Source organism: Betta splendens, chromosome 11, assembly GCF_900634795.4.
Source record: "Betta splendens chromosome 11, fBetSpl5.4, whole genome shotgun sequence".
Lineage (NCBI taxonomy): Eukaryota > Metazoa > Chordata > Actinopteri > Anabantiformes > Osphronemidae > Betta > Betta splendens.
This window is the reverse complement of record NC_040891.2, coordinates 13,157,172-13,176,536: the sequence shown is the minus strand read 5'-3', so window position 1 is coordinate 13,176,536 and position 19,365 is coordinate 13,157,172. Positions and strand designations below refer to the sequence as shown.

General features: G+C 50.9%; 1 protein-coding gene across 6 annotated transcripts; it reads right to left on the bottom strand.

Moving 5' to 3' along the window:
• Positions 1–129: 129 nt before the first annotated feature.
• Positions 130–17,970, bottom strand: LOC114866247 (MAP7 domain-containing protein 1-like). Of its 6 annotated transcripts, none has more exons than XM_029167985.3 (18): positions 17,607–17,970; positions 9,965–10,159; positions 9,770–9,838; positions 9,585–9,605; positions 8,480–8,643; positions 8,278–8,386; positions 7,632–7,736; positions 5,025–5,144; positions 4,584–4,711; positions 4,338–4,480; positions 3,889–4,148; positions 3,469–3,811; positions 3,161–3,320; positions 1,575–1,679; positions 1,445–1,495; positions 1,306–1,360; positions 960–1,229; positions 130–638 (listed from the first exon to the last, which is right to left on the bottom strand). In XM_029167985.3, the coding sequence occupies exons 1-18, from the start codon at positions 17,671–17,673 to the stop codon at positions 628–630; spliced, it is 2,376 nt and encodes a 791-aa protein (XP_029023818.1). In that variant the 5' UTR covers positions 17,674–17,970; the 3' UTR covers positions 130–627. The 6 variants fall into 6 exon arrangements, with proteins under 6 accessions (XP_029023818.1, XP_029023816.1, XP_029023819.1 ...); XM_029167983.3 differs by having other exon boundaries at positions 4,584–4,735; positions 17,607–17,939; XM_029167986.3 differs by lacking the exon at positions 7,632–7,736 and having other exon boundaries at positions 4,584–4,735.
• Between the last annotated feature and the right edge of the window lie 1,395 nt (positions 17,971–19,365).

The following is a 19,365-nucleotide window of genomic DNA, read 5'->3' as shown; positions in this document are numbered from 1 at the left end:
TGCTAAAAGCATCCTCCTCCACTGTTTCAAATGATAGCCAATATTAACGTGCAGCCACTGCTTAAAGGTCCAGGTTTCATGTCGTGCTAATATTTTGACAGCAGCGTGAATAAATGCTCGTGGGCCCGGTCCCTTTCATAAAGCTTTATTTCACAGTCTCCTGTAACAGGAGGCAGCCGGGCTCATTTTACATTTACATAAACCGTCTGTGTCCAGTCCTCACAATGCTCCCTGTGTTAAATAACTCAAGACTAAAACAACAAACACACACACACACTGTTCAACTTAAGATAACAATAACAATATCATAACGATGGTAATAAGAACAACCATTGTCAAATATTATGGATTTCCAGAGTCTTACACTGTATTTTCTAAAATAGTTACACAGTCAGTTTCTTTAAGGTGCACCGTAAAGTCTGCATGTGACATTTCATAAAACTCGACAAATGCTGCACCATGACACGCAGTGAAGACAGAGAATGCTTGTAGCCTTTGTAACATTATTATTGTAGATGAGTTGTCATGACTTTGCAGGCAGCGCTCGTCTCCTCCGGTGGATTCTGGATGCGGGTTGGTTGCTTGTTTGGCACTGTGCGTTTGCGCCGCCGCGGTGGAGCGTGCGTCTCACAGGACCTCTGCAGGAGACGACCACATGCGCTCAGTCACGACTGACAAGGCAGCGCTGCCTCTGTTTGTGCGGTGCGTGAAGGAATGAAGAATGTGACAACCGTTCGGTTTCTATTTCAGAAAAGCTTCGCTGCTCTGTTCGCTTTCCTGTGGGAATTACTCTGACACGGAGAGTCACATATGAATCTGAATTGCAGGTGTTTCGAGGCACTGCTGCCATCTCCTGGATCTGAGTGAGAACTCGAGCTCAGCGCTGGATGAAAGGCGTTAAACACTTTAAAGCAAACGTTGTTCTCACTGATGGGTTCGGCCTTCAGTCGTTACTGTACCTGCGACGTGCTGCGGCTTCATGGGACCCGTCTTCATCAGGAACGGCTCTCCGCCCTCGAACGCCATGATGGGCTCGCCGACCAGGCCGCTCTGCTGTTGCCCGGGGTTACCGTTCTTCAGCTGGATGATCTCCTCGAAGTCGGCTGCCTCCCCATTGGCCGCGACGCCGTTCTGATGAGCCGTCAGCTGGACGCCGTTCGCCACGGGCCCGGAAACTCCCTGTGCCGGGCCGAGGGGCGCCGCGTCGGGGCTCTGCAGGTTTCCAGGAGCTGCAAAAAACAGCAAAGTTGACAAAATGACTCCACCGAGGCGGTAACTCATAACTTTAATGAAAGGTATCAGTACCTTTGTTGAGCTCTGTGTCTTTGCCGTTGACCTGTGCCGAGACTCTGACGTCCTTCTGTGGAACAGAATCTCTGGTTATTTCAACAGGATCAGGATGTTTAGCTTCCAGAAGCCTGTTGAACATGAATAAAACACTGACCTTCTCTCCTGCGTCGCTCTTCCGGGTCCTCTTCATGATCTCCTCGAGGCGCTGTGCAGACCAAACAGACGGATCAGCCAGATTTACGTCATGTGAGCAGGTTTATCTGAGCCAGGAGCTCCGCTCTCACCTTCTTCCTCTCCAGACGCTCCTGCTCCTCTTTCTGAAAGTGCTTCTCCCTCTCCAGGCGCTGGCGCTCGGCCTCCTCGCGGGCTCGGACTTCGGCCTCCTCTCTCTGAATGGAGCAAACAGAAACGTTAATGTGAAATGAACATAGGTGGTAATAACACAGCACGTCCTGTCTGTCCGTCTGTGGAAGCAGGAATTCTGTGTTTAAAAGCAGATCACAGAGACTCTTGCGGTCATTTGGAAAATTTTTTATACTAATAATCAAATATGAGCTCAACCACTAGATGGCAGCGCACCCTCATTCTGCTCTGCAGAATGTCAGTAACTCCATTACATGTATGTTCAGTAAAAGCCATGCGAACGAGTTTAGACTAACAATTAAAAGCAAATTAATGTGTGTCATTATTCACATCTGCCGAGGTCAAAACACCTGCTGTTAAACCACAGTCTAATACAAAATAACCCAGTCCTCCCAGTTCACTGCAGCAGAAACAAAGTGTTAAATATGAGGTAGCTGCTACAATGAGGCTGAGAGGAGGAGCTGAGCGTTGCTGAGTGCATCGAGGTCTGGTGCTGCACAGCCGAGTGCGTGATGCCTGTCGCTATCTGTCACTATCTGTCTGGTCACAATGGCTCCCTCAGCCCGTGCTCCAACACTATGGAGGTCACCAGCTGGCATCCGCCGGGCAGACAAGGGGCCTCTGACCAGTCGGGCTCACCATGACACACTCCGTCTGCAGCGGCAGCGGCGCATTTACTGCTTTAATCTGTCCAGATGCCAGACAGCACCAGGGGTGAGGGAGTCGGAGCGGGCCGATGTTTGGGCTCGGGTACAGTAAAGCATCACCCCCCACCTCCACAGCTCCAATGCATTAATCTGGACAGATGGTAAATGGACTTACTGCATGTGGGGATCATCATGTTGCTTAATGGAAAATATTTAGGTTTTTTACAGTTAAATAAAAGTGATGATCTGTGTCTGGCTTCACTGAAATAATAGACATGATCATTTAAAGAAATGCAGTCAGGGACTAAATGGTCACAACACATACGCCTAAAGCCTCATGTCACAGATCTAGTGCTGCCACATTCAATACGGTATCATGGAAATGTGATCTGGGCCGATACAGAGCATAGGTCATCTGTGTGGTGAGGCATTCAAGGACAGGACCGAGTGCATCTGTGTGGTGAGGCATTCAGGGACAGGACCGGGTGCAACTGTGTGGTGAGGCATTCAGGGACAGGACCGAGTGCAACTGTGTGGTGAGGCATTCAGGGACAGGACCGAGTGCATCTGTGTGGTGAGGCATTCAGGGACAGGACCGAGTGCATCTGTGTGGTGAGGCATTCAGGGACAGGACCGAGTGCAACTGTGTGGTGAGGCATTCAGGGACAGGACCGAGTGCATCTGTGTGGTGAGGCATTCAGGGACAGGACCGAGTGCAACTGTGTGGTGAGGCATTCAGGGACAGGACCGAGTGCAACTGTGTGGTGAGGCATTCAGGGACAGGGCCGAGCGTAGGTCATCTGTGTGGTGAGGCATTCAGGGACAGGGCTGAGCGTAGGTCATCTGTGTGTCCCCCTCACCTGTCTCTGCATCCTCTCGTTCTCCTCCTGCGTCTCCTTCTCCTCCAGAGCCCGCTGGGCCTCGTCTCTCAGGCGCTGCTGCTCTGCCATGAACCGAGCCTCCTCCTCCCTGCGTTTTCTCTCCTCCGCTTCCCGGACCATGGCCTCCTCGCGCAGGACCCTGAAGATGGTGAGTGTGTGTCATTCAGCATTCAGTGAAGGAAAGGCTGAGCAGCCGTGTGCTCCATTGAGTGGGAGGTTCACTGCAGAGCGTTTCACATGCTACGGCGTTTGTGTGTTTACATTTGCTGGTTCTGATATGACCCGACCTGTTCTTCTGCTCCTGCTCCAGACGCTCCTGCTCCTCTCGCTCCCGCTGCTCCCGAGCTTGCCTGCGCTTCTCTGCCAGGACGCGAGCGGCCTCCTCCGGGTCGTTGGTGCCGGCCGACGGCTTGGGAGGAGCGGGACCGCTCACGGAGGCGGCTACGGGGGAGGCGGCTACGGGGGAGGCGGCTACGGGGGAGGAGGCTGCGGGGGAGGCGGCTACGGGGGAGGTGGCCGAGGCCGTCAGCGTCACGACCGGCGCGCCTGCAGAGGATGCGACCGGCGGGCTGAGGGAGGGAGGAGTAACCGGTGCGGAGGAGACCACGATGGCAGGAACATGACTGGAGCCTGGAAAAGAGACGACAGGTGAAGCCATCGTTCACGCCGTGTGCTGGCCCGGATGTCATCTCCATGGCAACACTCACTCTTCTCCTGTGGCGTGTCGGGCTGCTTGGGTTCAGGGCTTGTTTCCACGGCGACCGCAGCGACGGCCTGGGGCTGTACCCTGGCGGGCGTCTGGGCCCGTTTGGGCCGGGCCCTGGTGCCGGGCGGAGGCGTCTTCTTGGCCGCGGGCGTCCTGGACGCGGCCGCGGCTGCTGCTGCTGCTGCTGCTGGCACCAGGGGGGACAGGGGCCGGCCTTTGGGGGCCGCGGGCGACGGGGGTCTGTTTCTGGGCTTCGGGGTGCTGAGCAGAAGGCAGGAGACAGAAAGGGTGAATTACGAGAAGGAGAAGGAGTGGAGGTAATGACGGTAACTAGGTCAAGTGGAAGATACGAGGGACTGGAGCTGAAACCCACATTCAGACGGAGCCCACGTCTGACAGCACCTTCATCAACCTGCTCCATCTTTGCCACTTGTCTATATTTAGCGTTACCTGATCTCCGGTCTGGACCTCTGGGTCGTGGTGGCGGGTGACGTCGTCTGCCTCTTCTTCTGTACTTTGTCTTTTGTGAGCGCGTTCTTCTCCTTCTCGTTCTCTCTCTCCTTGTCTTTCTTCTCTTTCTTCTTTTTATCCACCTTATAAAAGCAAGGGGCAAAAGACCAACCAGCGGTTACACCTGCTTGTTAAAACACCAGTTCGCCTCAACATTAAACATGGAAAGGCAGAGAGTTGGCCCACCGGGGTGGAGTTCCGCCGGCGCTGGCGCTGGGTGATGTCCGGCGTGCTGGCGGAGGACGCCCTCCAGCGCTCGGCGGTGCTCGGGTGCGGGTGCTGGTGGGAGCAGGCGTTCAGCGGGCTGGCGGAGGCTGAACGGGAGCAGTGGTGTGAGTCTGGGTGGAACACGGACATGCAGAGAGGGCGGGAGGGCCGGGGTCAGGGGTCGGGGGTCGGGGCTCTCACCCAGACCAGCATGCAGAGAACAGACAGGGGAGCAACACGGCTGCAGCGACGACCAGCGCCACAGGAATCAACCCAACAAAGGTAATGTTTTCTGATTCATGCTCTTGTTTACATCAGAGTTGGGTTTTGTTAGCTTGTTTAGCTTAAAGCTGGATCTCAGCTGACTTCACGCCGCTTCCTTGTTACAACAGAGAGGTCACATCAGGGCTTCACACTCACGGGAGTCGCTGCTGTTGAGAAGGGCGGCGGCGCTCCGGCTGCGCGCCAGGAAGGACAGCGTCGGGGTCATGAGCCTCTCCACGATGCGGCTCTCCCACGGGCTGAGGCGCAGGCTGCGGGCTGACACGAGAGGAAGGCTGTCAGACGGGCCCACGCAGGATGACGGGCACGCTCACACACACACACAGACACGGGCACGCTCACACACACACACACACACAGACGGGCACGGTCACACACACACACACACACACACGGGCACGCTCACACACACACACAGACACGGGCACGCTCACACACACACACACACACACAGACGGGCACGGTCACACACACACACACACACACACGGGCACGCTCACACACACACACACACACAGACGGGCACGGTCACACACACACACACACACACACACACACACACGGGCACGCTCACACACACACGGGCACTCTCACACACACACACAGACACGGGCACGCTCACACACACACGGGCACGCTCACACACACGGGCACGGTCACACACTCACACACACACACACACACACACACACACACACACACACACACACACACACACACACACACACACACACACGCTCACACACACACACGTGGATGAAAGTAACGGTCTGACACACAGCTGATACCGTGGGCCATAAAGTGATCACACGATGAACCAAGATGAGCCACTTTCAGCGGCAGACAGTTCATTTTGACCACTCACAGTGACACAAACACCCGCGTGTCTGATGACTGGAGCCCACTTACACACAGCTGCAGTCAGCGCTGATGAGTTCAGTGTTGCTCCAATAAAGGAGCCGCTCTGTTATTACAGCTCGACATGAGGATTCCGCAGTGAGGTCCAATGCTTTAACATGATGGGTGGAAAAGACAGCACACGCACCGAGACGTCAGCAAAGCAGACAGAATCCCCGAGATGAAGCGTCCGTCTGTGAATGTGTGAATGCGTAACGCAACAATTCACTCTAGTGTGATATTTGAAACGTCTGTCTAAAACTCATGGCCACAGTGAAACACAGGCCTCTGGGCTTAAGCCACCTCATGGACTGACTCTTCCACCATGAGGTCGCTTCGTGCGGCCCCTCGCGTGCTCGTCTTTCGCCCGTGTTCCGCTTCGCCGCGTTCACGTGCGCGGACGCCATCACCGACGGCAGCAGTGCATTCACAGCGGCGCTGTCAGGTGGGAGCTCTGTTATCGGCAGCACAGCCCGTCACGTCGCCTATTCACATGTTTTATGACTAACCGATAACGCAGCCGCCTCCTGTTGCTAGGCAACAGTGGATTCTCTCCTCCTCCTCTTTCTCCAATGCGGCAAAAAGGAGGCTGAGCCGCTGCCTGGTGCTCGCTGTTCACCTGGAGGGAGATTGACGCCTGCATCTATAGGAGTTCCCTCAGTCACAGACTGTTACTGCTGCGACGTGCACGAAACAGCAGCAACGACTCACGGCTGTGGCTCTGGGAAGATTGTGCCTTAGTCTCAGGCCTGAAGGATGGGAGCGTCTGCGTTAGTGGTCACAGAGGACGAGAAACGCTGCCGAGCTGAACTGCTGATTGCACTGTGGGTAATAGGACATATTATGGGATGAAGACGGTGCTGTAGCATGTAGCAACTTAAAGTAAGGAGGAAATGAGTTTGATTATTAACTACTGCTGACACAAACGTATCTTAACAAATTCTGGCTTTCTACCACTCAGTAAACACTGAAACATCTGATATTTATGGTCCCCAGAGGTTGAACCCTTATAACTCAATAATTCAAGTATTGTTAGATTAAAATTAAATAGTAAACGTTTTTCAGGAAATATAATGACTTCTGAACTTCCATTGACATTTTTCATCATCATTAGATAACATTTTGGTTTTAGGACATACAGAAAACGATTTTCCTTCAAGAAATAAAATAATGACTTTGCTAAATAATTATTTACATGTTGTTTTTCTGTTACAAGCTCATATAGTAGCAAATCTCAAGCAACAGTAGCCTTTTAGCTGAGCTAAGGTTTCAGACACAGTTATAATAAACATACGAGTTGTGATGTAACTGTAAAGGTAGAAACTACATATAGAGTTAGAATCTAAACACATTCTAACAAATCTCATATCTGACGCTGTGTAAAGCATCCACACTGTAAAGAAGAGCTCCTGTGCATTCAGCCACAGTATCATATCATATCCACCACCACACAGGGACAACCGAAGAGTGACAGCATGGAAACGGAACCTGAGAATCACACGTATCAACGTAAATCACAAACTATGGCTCAGTGATGTCGAGGTGAAACCAAGGCTGATCCAAAATGCAGGAGAGACGCAAATCAACAACCACCACCAACTGAAATTAAAGGCCACAATGCATATGAGTCCGTGAGACGAGTGGGGGGTGGGTGGTAAATGACCAGTCACCAAGCACAGGCAGGCAGGCAGCCACCAAAGACGACAGTTATAACAGCAATAATAACGAAAACCAAAACCAGATTAGAGGAGGAGGGAGGGGATGAAAAGGAAAGGGGAGCGGGAGGAGGAGGAGGAGGAGGAGGAGGAGGAGGAGGCCTGGTGGACACTGACGCCGGCTCGTCCTTACTTCTGCTGGGGGAGTTCCAGAGCGTGGCCGAGGACTTGGACAGCCTGTTGTTAATGACAGGGTCCACCTGTCTGGGCAAGTTGACCGTGGAGGCCGAGCATCTGCCTGCACCGGAGAGAACGCAACACACAACAACTGTTCACAAGCCAGCTGGGTGCAAGCGGCCCGTCTGAGGGCCCGTCTGAGGGCCCACAACAGGCCCGGACTCACCGCCGCCCGGGACGAGGGGGAGGAGGGGCGGGGAGAAGGTCTGAGGTAAGCATGGGAAGGGTGTGGTAGGTACTGGATAGATCCCACTTTCTGAAGCAAATACTGCCCTCAACATCACACGCGCTCACATTCAGCAGCTCTCACACTCTGTGGGCGAGAAGCTTGACCTCGGTGTCAGACGCAGCCTCCGCGTCGGCCTGAACTCTGGAATTAGCTCATCGCTCAGACAGACACGACTCACGCTCTTTAATCCTGGCTGCTGCTGACTTCACATGCGGGGAAGTGACACCTCAAAGCCCGTTTTGGCCAAAAAAACACAGACTCCGGCGCTTTAAGGTCTCGATCCTCTGCTTCTTCGCGGGCCGTTTCCCTGAATTGCATCATTCGGAGCATTACGTGATGTTGGTCTCGTCAGCGTGACTGAGCTCAGACTCACTTTCTCGGCGCGAGGTCTGGTTGAGGCCGCCCGCCCAGGACCAGCGCTGCTGCCGGATCTCGGCCCACGTCTTCTTCGTGGACCTCTTGATGGCGGCCTCGTATCGCTCCTGGAGGACGGTGAGTGGGGAGTTTAGTGCGACGCTGTACGAACGCGTGCGTGTGTGTGTGTGTGTGTGTGTGTGTGTGTGCGTGTTTCTCACCTTGTTCTTCTCTAGTTTCTGCCTCTGCTTCTCCTCCAGCAGCGCTCGGCGTCTCTCCGCCTTCAGCCGCTGCTCCTCCAGCTTCCTCCGGCGATCCTCCAGCTGACTCTCCCTCAGGCGCCGGGCCTTCTCCTCCTTCTCCAGCCACTGGGCCTTTTTCGCTGCTGAGGAGTCACAAAGAGAGGATGGAGAAATGATTCATCACCTCCAGCTTTTCTTGGAGCTCAGCTCCACAGATGAAGCAGATGGAAGTGTTCCTTCCAACAGTAAATAAGCAGAGGTGTCCTGCTGGCGTTTACAGCAGCTCCCTGCAGATGCCACGTCTTCTTTGCACAGACGCTGCTGTGGCTCATTTCGTAGAGGAGCAATTAAACAGCAATTGATCCTCGTAAATGAAGCTGCCACCGCTGTTCGCTCTTTCTCTGATATTCATCTCAGCGCGTACGCGGCGAAGGGGTAAGCGGATAAGGTGGGTGGGTTACATGCTGCAAGCGTGAAGCACGTGCAACGCAAACGCTTTACTGGCTCCATCATCTCTGTGGAGATGAGAAAATATGACAATGTTTATTATCACAGCTTCAGACTGCAGCAAACTCAACTGATCCCAGAGCAGCTGCAGCTGAGATCCCCGATAACAGTTCCTCTGTGACTGTGGCGTGGCTGCAGCGTGACCACATTATTGATGCTAATGAAGGTGGTAATTAAACGTAATCTGTCTGAGAAGGCCGGTCGCGGTTCACGCTAATGACGGCTCATTTTTGACGCCGAGCGCCTCCGGCCGCGAGCGGCGCCGCTGCAGGGAAACGCCCACCGAGATCTGCTGATGGGCTGCTCTGAGAAAGCCGCGCATTATCATCACGCTGCGTTGTGTTCTGCAGCCGGAGCATGAAGCCACGATTACAGATATGGGACGTGCATGCTGGGAGCAAAACAACAAAGCACGCCTCCACTGGAGGCTCACAGGGTTCATACGTTTCACTGATGATGAGAGAAAAGCAAAAGGCGGTCGGAGGCCGGGCTCCGGCCGCGTGGGGGGGGGTGAGACCCGCGTCATGGCCGCGAGTGTTCCCCTGCGGCGCCAGCGGGTCTCGGTGAAGTCCCTTACCTTGCAGCTGGGTTTGCTGTTCTGAGAGCCGTGAGAGGAGAAACAAGAGACGTCAACAAGCGTCAGAGCACACGGAAAGGGTTGAGAGCAGAGTACAATAGAAGCGGTGGGCGTCCATGCATGACGTTAGTGACAGGACTCTGAGGCTTCGTGCTTCATCACAGTCAGTGCTGGCGGCTTCTTACCGATGTAGCGCGCTCGCTCCTCCCGCCGCTCCTTGGCCAGTTTCTGTCGCTGCTCTGAGCTCATTGAATCTATAGACAAATAATGACATATTCATATTTCAGTAACGACAACATGTCACAGAGGATACATACAGGACAAAAGTGAACCCATTTTAACCGAAAGCCGTAAAGCAGGACAAACAAGGGTGATGGGACCTTTCTTGGGCTGAGGGCTGCCGCCGCTGCCCGGGGTGCTCGGCCGGACATCTGTCCTGGAGGACTCCTCCGTCTTGCTGGGCGTCTCACTTTTGGGGCTGGAGTCTGTTCTGGAGGAGAGGTCCGTGATGGCGGAGTCGTTGGGAGTCAGGAGCTCCTTCCTCGGACACTGAGGGTCCGTCTGCAGAGGCAGAGCTGGACGCGAGGACGGAGAACGACAGCTCGGTTAATACAAACATCTCCATTCACCCACTTTGTGTGTCACTGGCAATAAACACTCCACTAGAATCATGCAACGTTCTCATTAGCACCACTCCTGTCTCATTAGAAATCATTAACATCCTTTTCACACGCCGTCAGTCGAGGTGAGGAGGGGCCGTTACAACACCAGCAGCAGGTGAGACACTCGTGTGGGAACGGATCTGGATTTGTTTTGAGTGAGCTGAAGGTGTAAAACACAGAGCGACTAAAACACATGGATTCATCCTGTAGCAGAGAATGAAAACACTACAGATGTTTGTGAACGTTTTAGAAGAAGTGCTTCCACACGGGGATAATTAGTGATGAATTGATTAATTACACCCACAGGGACACTTAAAATGATCTGTAAACTCCCACGACGTCGCCACAGGTCAAAACAAACCCCCTTTTAACCACTGCGTCCCGTGAGCCTCTTCAGCTCAACAAAAAGAAAGATCCTGTTCCAGGTTTCACGATGAACTGCTTCCCTCAGACAAAATAAATATCTACTGGACTCTGGGGCAGGGCATTTGAAATCTACCACCAGGTTTGAGTCTTAATTGGTTCTGAATGGGGAATCATGGGCTTAATCCTCGCTTCCTTCCTGCATCCCGTCACACGGGAAGCGGTGACACTGCTGCAGCGCTGCATGGAGGGGAGGGAGCGCAGCAGCAGAAGGGACAGTGTGCTGTTCTTCAAGGTGTGCGATCCATGAGGAAAGGACTGGAAGCCTGTTCTAATGATAGGAGAACATCTGAACAGCAGAAGCCTGGACACAAGGTGGGATCCCGTCCTCTCCAGGCAGACGACAATAGGCAGATGGAGCGTGACTCTCCCCTCAGACTCGTCCAAACGCTCACCGAACCACATAAATCACAGATTAACGCCGGGCTCCCGTCCAGCCGCCCCACTGTTCTTCACTGCACACAACAGTAACGGAGGGACAGGACGCCAACGTGCGTTTGTGTTTGGGAGCGACCGCATCGGAAAAGGATGCGGATCATGTTCCTACCTCATGTCGAAAAAAGGATTAGGGTTTAGCAGAAAGAGGATTGCAGGGCTCCTCCTTACACGAGGAGATTACTTGTTCACCCAGTGTGTCTGACTCCTTGAATTTGATCAGTTTACCAGCTTTATGTGGCTTTAAAGGAACCGAGGCAACAATGCAGTTAAGCAGAATTACATGAATTCCTTTCCTAGAATTTATACACTTTTAAATATGTTGAATAAACATCGTCCCAATGATTACACAACCACTGTAACACCATTTACCTTGTATCAGATATAATAGCATTGTCTGTGTTTCATTATTTATTCTTATAAGTGTTGTCATTTCATGCTTATATCTGGGCTCTTTCATCTCCCATGGTCTCATGGTCATTGTCGTGCATGTGCAGAAAACAGCGCTGACTCCAGCTGGTTTTGACCATAATTACACTGTGGGTGTGGTTGTGCGTTTTCTGTAGGAGCGCTCCCAAAAAGGAGCGATGATCAAGCACAACAACAACCCAGACTCAGTGACAGAGTGCGTTTAGCACAGAAACACAGTTTGAGCGTGACGGGTTCTCGCCGCGTCTCAGGTTTCTGTGCCACTGTGACAGACTCTGGGTTTATAAATAGCAGTAAGCACCACGCTGGGCATGTCGGCCATAAAAGGGACGGGCTTCTGTCCAGGCACCTTGGGACAGCACCAGATTTACCACACAACTCAACGTCTGGTAGAATCCATCTGGCACAAACATGTCTGAACCAGTAACGGAACAAAGAGCAAAGTGGGTCCAAACGGGTTGGTTTATGACGTAGAAACTCTGCTCTCAGGCAGCTAATGAACGGAGGCCACTAAGAAATGCAGAACATTTCCTCAAGTTGTCCCTGAAAACAGCTGCAAACTCAGAAGCAGTAGCGTCACAATAGAATGTTATAAATGTTTCTATTTCCAGTATTCAGTTCCCTTTAATTTACTCCCTAATTCCTCCAAAGTGACACAAATATGCCTAAACTCAAATGTATTCCCTTTAAAATGTTTACACTGTAAACATTAACTATAATACGACATATACACACAATGCAGTACATCTATCTGTGTATGTACAATATAGCATGTACTTTATATTGTATATACGTGATTAAAGATGGAGCAGATGTCCATGTGAAGCAGGTCACGGTCTATTGTGTGTGTGTGTGTGTGTGTGTGTGTGTGTGTGTGTGTGTGTGTGTGTGTGTGTGTGTGTGTGTGTGTGTGTGTGTGTGTGTGTGAGTGATGAGTGGGACATGTTGGATCTGGGTTGGGCTCGACCTCAGGAATCTGTGGCATTCCCATTCCTCCTGCACGCGTCCATAGCACAAATATGCGTCCGCACCAGACGAGGAGCGTGAAGAGAATCAGCCAAAAGAGAACGCGTTCACATATGCAATGTGTCGTCATAGCAACAGCATAAGGTCTCATCGTTTCTAGCTCCATGAACAAACAGATTCCTGCAGAAGGCAGCGAGCGGCTGCTGTGTGTGAGGGCGCTCGTATGATGTCTTCCTCTAAGGACAGAACGGACGGAAACGCTTCAGGGAAACACGCCCCAGGGAAAAACAGAGGAAGAACATTCCTGGGAGCAACAAAAGCCCAAACATGAGCCTCAGCAGGGCAGAGCATGAGGTAATGGCCAAGTAATGTCACCCAGAAAACCACAGCAAAAAAACACTAAAACCTAGAGGGCGGAGTCGACGAAAAGGTTACACAGTCCAGAATGAAGCATGCGTGAAAAAAAACCCACCAGGAACAAAATGTCAACGCGCGAACGGCGTCCGACGACACAGGGAGACTTCAGGCCCCGCGCTCGCACGCTGAGGCCTGCAGACGAGCAGCTGTGTCAGTAATGAGCTCCAGTTGTCACCGAAGGGAAAATACTACGAGATACAAGCTCCATTTTAAAAGTCCCCCAGCTGTTGGACTCGCAGCATTGTGTGTTTGGTTCTGACCGGACGTGAACCGAGCCTTGACGCCAATTACGCCTTGATGGCTTAAGAATATAATATATAACAATATAACTTTTAGTGGCGCTAGCTTAGATTTTTATGTTTCCAGATGAGTGGCTTTAAATTCAAACGCTATTAAGCGTTTCCAAAGCTGTACATGACGGCTGCAGGCATTCTAGTAGTGACACAAAATGCATGATGGGACATTTCACTCCTTTAGTCTGCGCCCAGAGCATCCTGAAGAAACGGCCAAGGTCCATTCTGGGCCTTTTATCCTTGATCTTAATACACTGACTGTCAGAAAACCTGGAATTAAAAATATTAACTAAGAACAGAAGCAGCTCAAAGGCATCAGGGTAAAAGTGGTGCCAGCCAGAGGGACGTCCAGGTGAAGTCACAGAGACTCTAACTGAGCTACGCATGGATCACAAATACCGCGTCCATTCATTATTCAGTTCTTCCTCTTCATCACTAAAAGGAAGTCGGTCGAGTGAAGCTTTCTGGAGCAATTTAAAGGGTGACAGCAGCTTTTCTTAGACAGAGGGAAGTAGCTGGGACTTGGTTTGTTTTGACCGTTGTCAGGGAGTTTCTCTTCCCTGACTCAGGCTGCAGCGTCGTGAGGTCATCAGCGCGACAGCACAGCAGGAAGGCAGCAATGCGAGGGTTCAGCACCAGCAGCACGAGCACCACGGCCTAATGAGTCACTGTGACGAGCACAGGAAGCTTGAAGTAATACCTGTGTTTGTCGAATGACTCTGAGAGTTTCAGTAAAAACACACGCATCCCAGCCGCCGCTCACTTGTTTTGGACTTCATAAGTAGGACATGACTGCGTGTGTCTGACTAATGTGGGCCTGGCAGCGGAGTCGCTGTGTTGACGGTCTGAGTTTCATCTGAGCTGAGCTCTGATTTCAGCCGCCGTCGCAGCAGCACAACAAACCGAGGTCCTTAAAGCTGCGCTCATAGCGTGCGAAGACGCAGACGTTTTATTTGTAGCTGCACTGAACTATGCTGGGCTTCCATCCTTCACTCTTCTTAGAATGAAAGCAAGAAAACAGGAAGGGATCATGTGATGCAGCACATGATGACGGAAAGTCACACAACTAAGAGAAAGTCTCCCCTGTGCTGCGTGTTCGGCCGCTGAAGGTCACGTCCAGATCAAATAATGATATAATGATATTTGTTGTCCTGCCGCCCACATTAAATGCATTTGCCATCGCACCGTCTCCAGGCAACAAGCCATAAACGGTGCTCTAATATTAGAGGCTGCAGGTCGTGTGACTGAGTGTAAGTAAGCATCAAATGTATCAGGGCTGTTGGACACACACGAGCACAGTCATGCACTTCAAAGCAGCAGAAAGGTTCTCAGCCAGTGGCTCCCCTGAGGCCGGAGCAACCAATTAACCAAACTCCCAGGCCGTGCTGCAAGGCACCATGGGTAAAAGAGCAGAGGAGAGACCAGACAGATGCAGTGGAACACCTAAGTACAGAGAAGACGCAACGTCTCGTTAGCTCCGGTTGGGCCCGGGGGTCCTAATCAATACCGCAGGCTCTGTGTAAGACATCAAAGCGACTCCCCAGCATCAATATTTAACTTTACAGAGCAGAGCTGCTCAGACTCTAGGGACAAATTCACGGGACTGTTACAACAACTGGAGCAGAAATAACACCTCCACGTTTTCCCTTACTTCGCCGTCATTAGCTGTGAAATAGTCAAGGTGTCGCTACAATGACTCTAATCTTTATGACAGATCCCTTTATGACTAAACTCAGCCTCAGTCCGCTTCCTAACAGGATTATGCCTCAACCTGGATTATTAATATCAACCTCCCATTCACGAGCTCTGCTTTGTGAAGGCAGGATGCGAAATGACTAATCTGAGCATGAGCTGTGAGGGAGCTCCATCCGCGCTCCTTCCTCGCGCTCGCCAGCAGAACGGAGCATTTCCTCCCCTCCGTCGTCACGGACGTGAGTTACAGCCGCTGACGTGGAGCTCGGGGAGGAAGGCTGCTGCGGTGCCTCCTCCCGTCGTCTTCGCCTCTGAGGATCCGCTCCGCGCACAACAAGGCTCCGGCCTGTTTCCTGGAGTCACATCCACTCCTCCCACCGGCGCGTGGAGGCACTGGAGCCCCCGAGCCACACTTGATAGGAGGACTGGAGCCTCAGATTCTAACGGAAACTATGTAAAAAATGGAAACGACTCAAGAATAAAACCTGTAAAATGTACAATTCTCATGCCTTTCTCTCAGTTTCAGCGTTTAGGCTGAGACTGACTGCGAGCCACAGGCTGGAAACGTCAGCACGGCTCAAATCAGGATAAAGAGACGCACTCATCTGAGAAGCAGTTCAAACTCCTGCAGAAACAAGAGGCAGAGTAAAGCAGGCGGCGCCGCTCCCATTGTGCGGCGCCGACAGAGAGTCTTTGAACGTGTCGGGTCTTGGAGAGAGGCCGGGCTCGATTCCGCCACTCCCCGAATGTGAAAGGAGGCCGAGGTTTCCTCAAAGCGGACCTGCCGCTCCGCTCTGGGCTGCTGCAGCGCCAGCAGGCACAGCAACAGGCTGGTGACTGGTTCCAGGGCGTGCGACAGGAGGCCCGAGGTCAGGGCGAGTGTGTGCAGGGTTTGGATGGTCTTCATGCATTAGGGCTAAAGCACAGGTCGGACAGCCCTTAGTCCTGGATAAATCACTTTGATATGGGATTAGGACCTGCCGCAGCTCTGCCGACACACCAGGCTGCACAAACAGCCCACGGTCGGCTCTCCTTCCCTGACAAGAACGAGGCTGGCAGCTCTCAGAGAGGACTCAGAGACAAAGAATGCCGGTGTTTATCTAAGGCCTCTGCCGAGTTCGGCGTCCGGCATTCCTGATCCCGTCACGCGTTGATCATCCCCGCTGAAAGCTGCAGCTCCTCAGCAGACGGCCCGGGAGCACAGCACACGTCGCTTTTCATCCCCGACCACCTTTAGCCCGGCGGGTCGACTGCAGAACAATGCGGGCTTGTTGGGGCTGTCAGTGAACGCACCGCAGAGAGGTTCCAGCACAGAGGGCTCCTGACTGAAGACAGCTTGGAAGTTGACTCACAAACACACACAGGATGACGCCTCCCATCTGAATAAGCCTTATCCGCTGGAGTTGCACTCGTGGTCACGAGGAAGAACGGGGGCTGAGAGATGGTTGAAAAAGTGGGAGCGCTGCAAACTAATAACTAGAACTACATTTAAATGGTTCAAAGGCTGTATTTTCTTGTCTTAACAAACTAGTAAATGAATATTTTGGTTCAGAATGACTTCAGTGACTGTGTTTTCACTGTTGTTGACCAAGCACAAAACTGGAAAACCAGTTAACTGCAGCTCTTATTGTTTATCCATCAGAGGAACCATTAGAGTCGAAGTATTAAAACAGGACTGTGTTCGTTAAGGACCTGTTATTATGGTAATATTACATTATTACACATTCATGAATGCGTGTGCTGTTTTGCTCTTAGTTACAACTAAAACTATAATAGTTACTACAGCCGACCTGCTGTTATGGTGCTTTTCTTCATCTTGCTATGACGTGAACACACAGAAACCCACACGCATCGAGCACCACCACCACCGCAGCCTTTGCAGTGGTGAAAACCTGCTGCAGACGCTTCTGCCTCCGTCCTACGGATGCTCTTCCCATCAAGTGTTTGTGGGGGAAGGGCCGCCGAGCGGAAAGTCGCTCCCGCTACACAGGTCAAGGTGACGGATGTCTGCAGCAGTGGGGCCTATTTCGAAGTCACAATATGAATCCGTGCATTGGTTATACTCAATGCGTGGATGTACAGGACTCCACCCACTCAGCTGGAGAGAAGCGGCCAGAGGCACAAACCACCAGCTGAAGATGCAGATGTGTAACCTCTGCCGCACCCGGTCATCTGGGCTGCCGACGTGCCCCTGAGCAATGATCTGAGCCCATGACACAGATGGAGACCACGGTGATTAGAGTGAGCGTTGCAGGGATCTGGCTGGCTTCAGATGCCCCAGCTCTCCAGTGTCAGGGCTGCATGGTTATATATGTGGGCCATTTTCACCCTGTGCACCACTGACGTGTTTGGTAATGGAGACCGCCGCTCAGTGCAGCAGTTCCAGGCTCTGTGCGGGTCAGGAGACGCAGACGGTTCGACTGGGCCCAGTAGTTAAGAGGCGAAAACGTGCAGTTTGCCCCATTTTAGAGAAGGAAATCTGATCGGATGCAGTGGAGCGGATGATGAAATGAAATTGCTCAACAAGGTGCGTTTAATAAACAAGTAGAAACTGTGACGTTGTCATTTTAGGGTGTATTCATTAAATGTGTTGGGAAATAAATCATGCTTAATTACTGGACTCCTAATTCCACCAACCCACTATCACTAATTACACAGTAACGTTATTCATGACCTATTTTTTCTACTGACCGTGACATACTCACGTTTGTCTGTTAGTGTCAGCTTCTCCTCGAAATGAAGCCCAAGCTCCTTATAATCCATTGTTTCCATTCAGGCGGTTCCCAGTCCCTTTCCAGTTGCTGTCATTCCTCAGAGTCGCACAAGTACAGGAGATGAAACTCCCGGTACCGATCGCCCAAACACGCCCTTTTTAAAATCCAAGCGAAATAGAGGAACGGAGTGGATGAAATACGTAAAAATGAAATACGGTCCGACTGAAAACAGGGGAAATATGTAAAAGGCTCAGTTAAAGCACAATCCTGTGTGTGTGTTGGTAAAACTGGAGCGTCAATCCAATACAGTGGGTCTGCGTGTGCTCAATGGAAAATCTACAGTGTGAGAATAAAACGCTCGAGTGTGAATCTAGCAAAGTAAAAGGTGTGACAAAACCTACTTCCGGGAGTAATTTTCAACATAAAATAAAGCCCCAGAACCTGAAGCGTTTCTGGTAGGAAATCTTATTCAGTTTGCATTGACGTAAACGCTTTTTGTTAGTGATGTAGTGTTTATGATATCTTTGTACATGGTTTGATAAATAAATAATTATTAAACAACAGACTATTTAAAGTCGTTTTAATAGTCCTAATCAGAGTTTTCTATTAAAACTAATACATTAAAAATCTAATAAATTAAAACCCCTCAACACTATTTAGACTTTGCAAAATAATACCATTTTGGACTTGAATTACAGCGATATGAATGACAATGAGACTTTAAAATAATTCTATTTACAGCAACAAAAAATAAAGTTTAGTTTTTTTTGTTTTTACCGACTAACCGTCAACGCGACAGTATTATTGTGAAGGCAGAAAGTTTGATTTCCGGTTGGAGTCTCGTCTTACTTGACGCCACCGATCAACGCGAAAAACCGCATGCCGGACAAACGGGGTCGTACCAACACTCTCTCCAGGGAGGAAACCCCATTTACCTGTTACACGCTAGTAACAGTAATCGTCAACCAAAGGCACGTGACCAACGTGGACTAAGTCGCGTTTCCTGCCGCCGTGTTGCTGTGAGCAGTGTCAGGACAGAAGGAGCTTTTTCAGTGACGAACCCTGTGATGGTCTGATCCATCAGATGATTCCCAGCAGCTGCTGCCTGGAATGAGGTGAATTGTCATAACAGAGAGGCTCGTACCGCAGTAAATTAATTAACGGACTGGTACACTCAGCATATCCAGCGAATTAAGTTAATAAACTACATACAAATATGTAATTACTGAAGAACTAATGGAAATAACAGATAACAATTGTGTACAATTCTAAGAAGCACATGATTTCTTCTGGGGTTTTTTCCCATTCTCAATGATGTCATCTAGAGGAGGAACGGGACAGACAAGCCTGCAAGTTCCTCATCATGACCACCAGATGACGTCACTCAGTCTGAAGTTTAAAGGGCATAAATCATTGTTAAACTATGCCTTTTGTTGAACACAAAACCTGTAGTTTCAAATAGATCAATGCAAAGTAGCCGTTCATGTCCATGTGCTGTGCCAAAGGTTGACTTTCATAGTGAGAAAGCAGTGATGGACCTGGTGAGACAGGACTGGAGCATATCTCTATTAAAAGTATTGCATTATAAATAAACAGGCACCTCATTTTGATATGTATCACATTGTGGTAAATGATAGATGACAAGCTGATTAATAGTCAATATAACCTCCTGCAGGAGACAGGTCTGACTGAAGATTAGCATCAGGAGGAAACCAAAGCGAACCCTGAAGTGCAGGATTAAATTCATGTA

What these genes read in the sequence shown, in the direction of transcription:
- LOC114866247 (XM_029167983.3), bottom strand. Translation starts at nt 17,673, where the DNA reads ATGGAAACAATGGATTATAAGGAGCTTGGGCTTCATTTCGAGGAGAAG. An exon ending in CAGCCCTCAGCCCAAGAAAG is followed by an intron (nt 9,839 to 9,964) that starts GTCCCATCACCC and finishes ATTTGTCTATAG; the next exon opens with ATTCAATGAGCTCAGAGCAG. An exon ending in ACGAGAGGATGCAGAGACAG is followed by an intron (nt 1,680 to 3,160) that starts GTGAGGGGGACA and finishes TGCTCCATTCAG; the next exon opens with AGAGAGGAGGCCGAAGTCCG.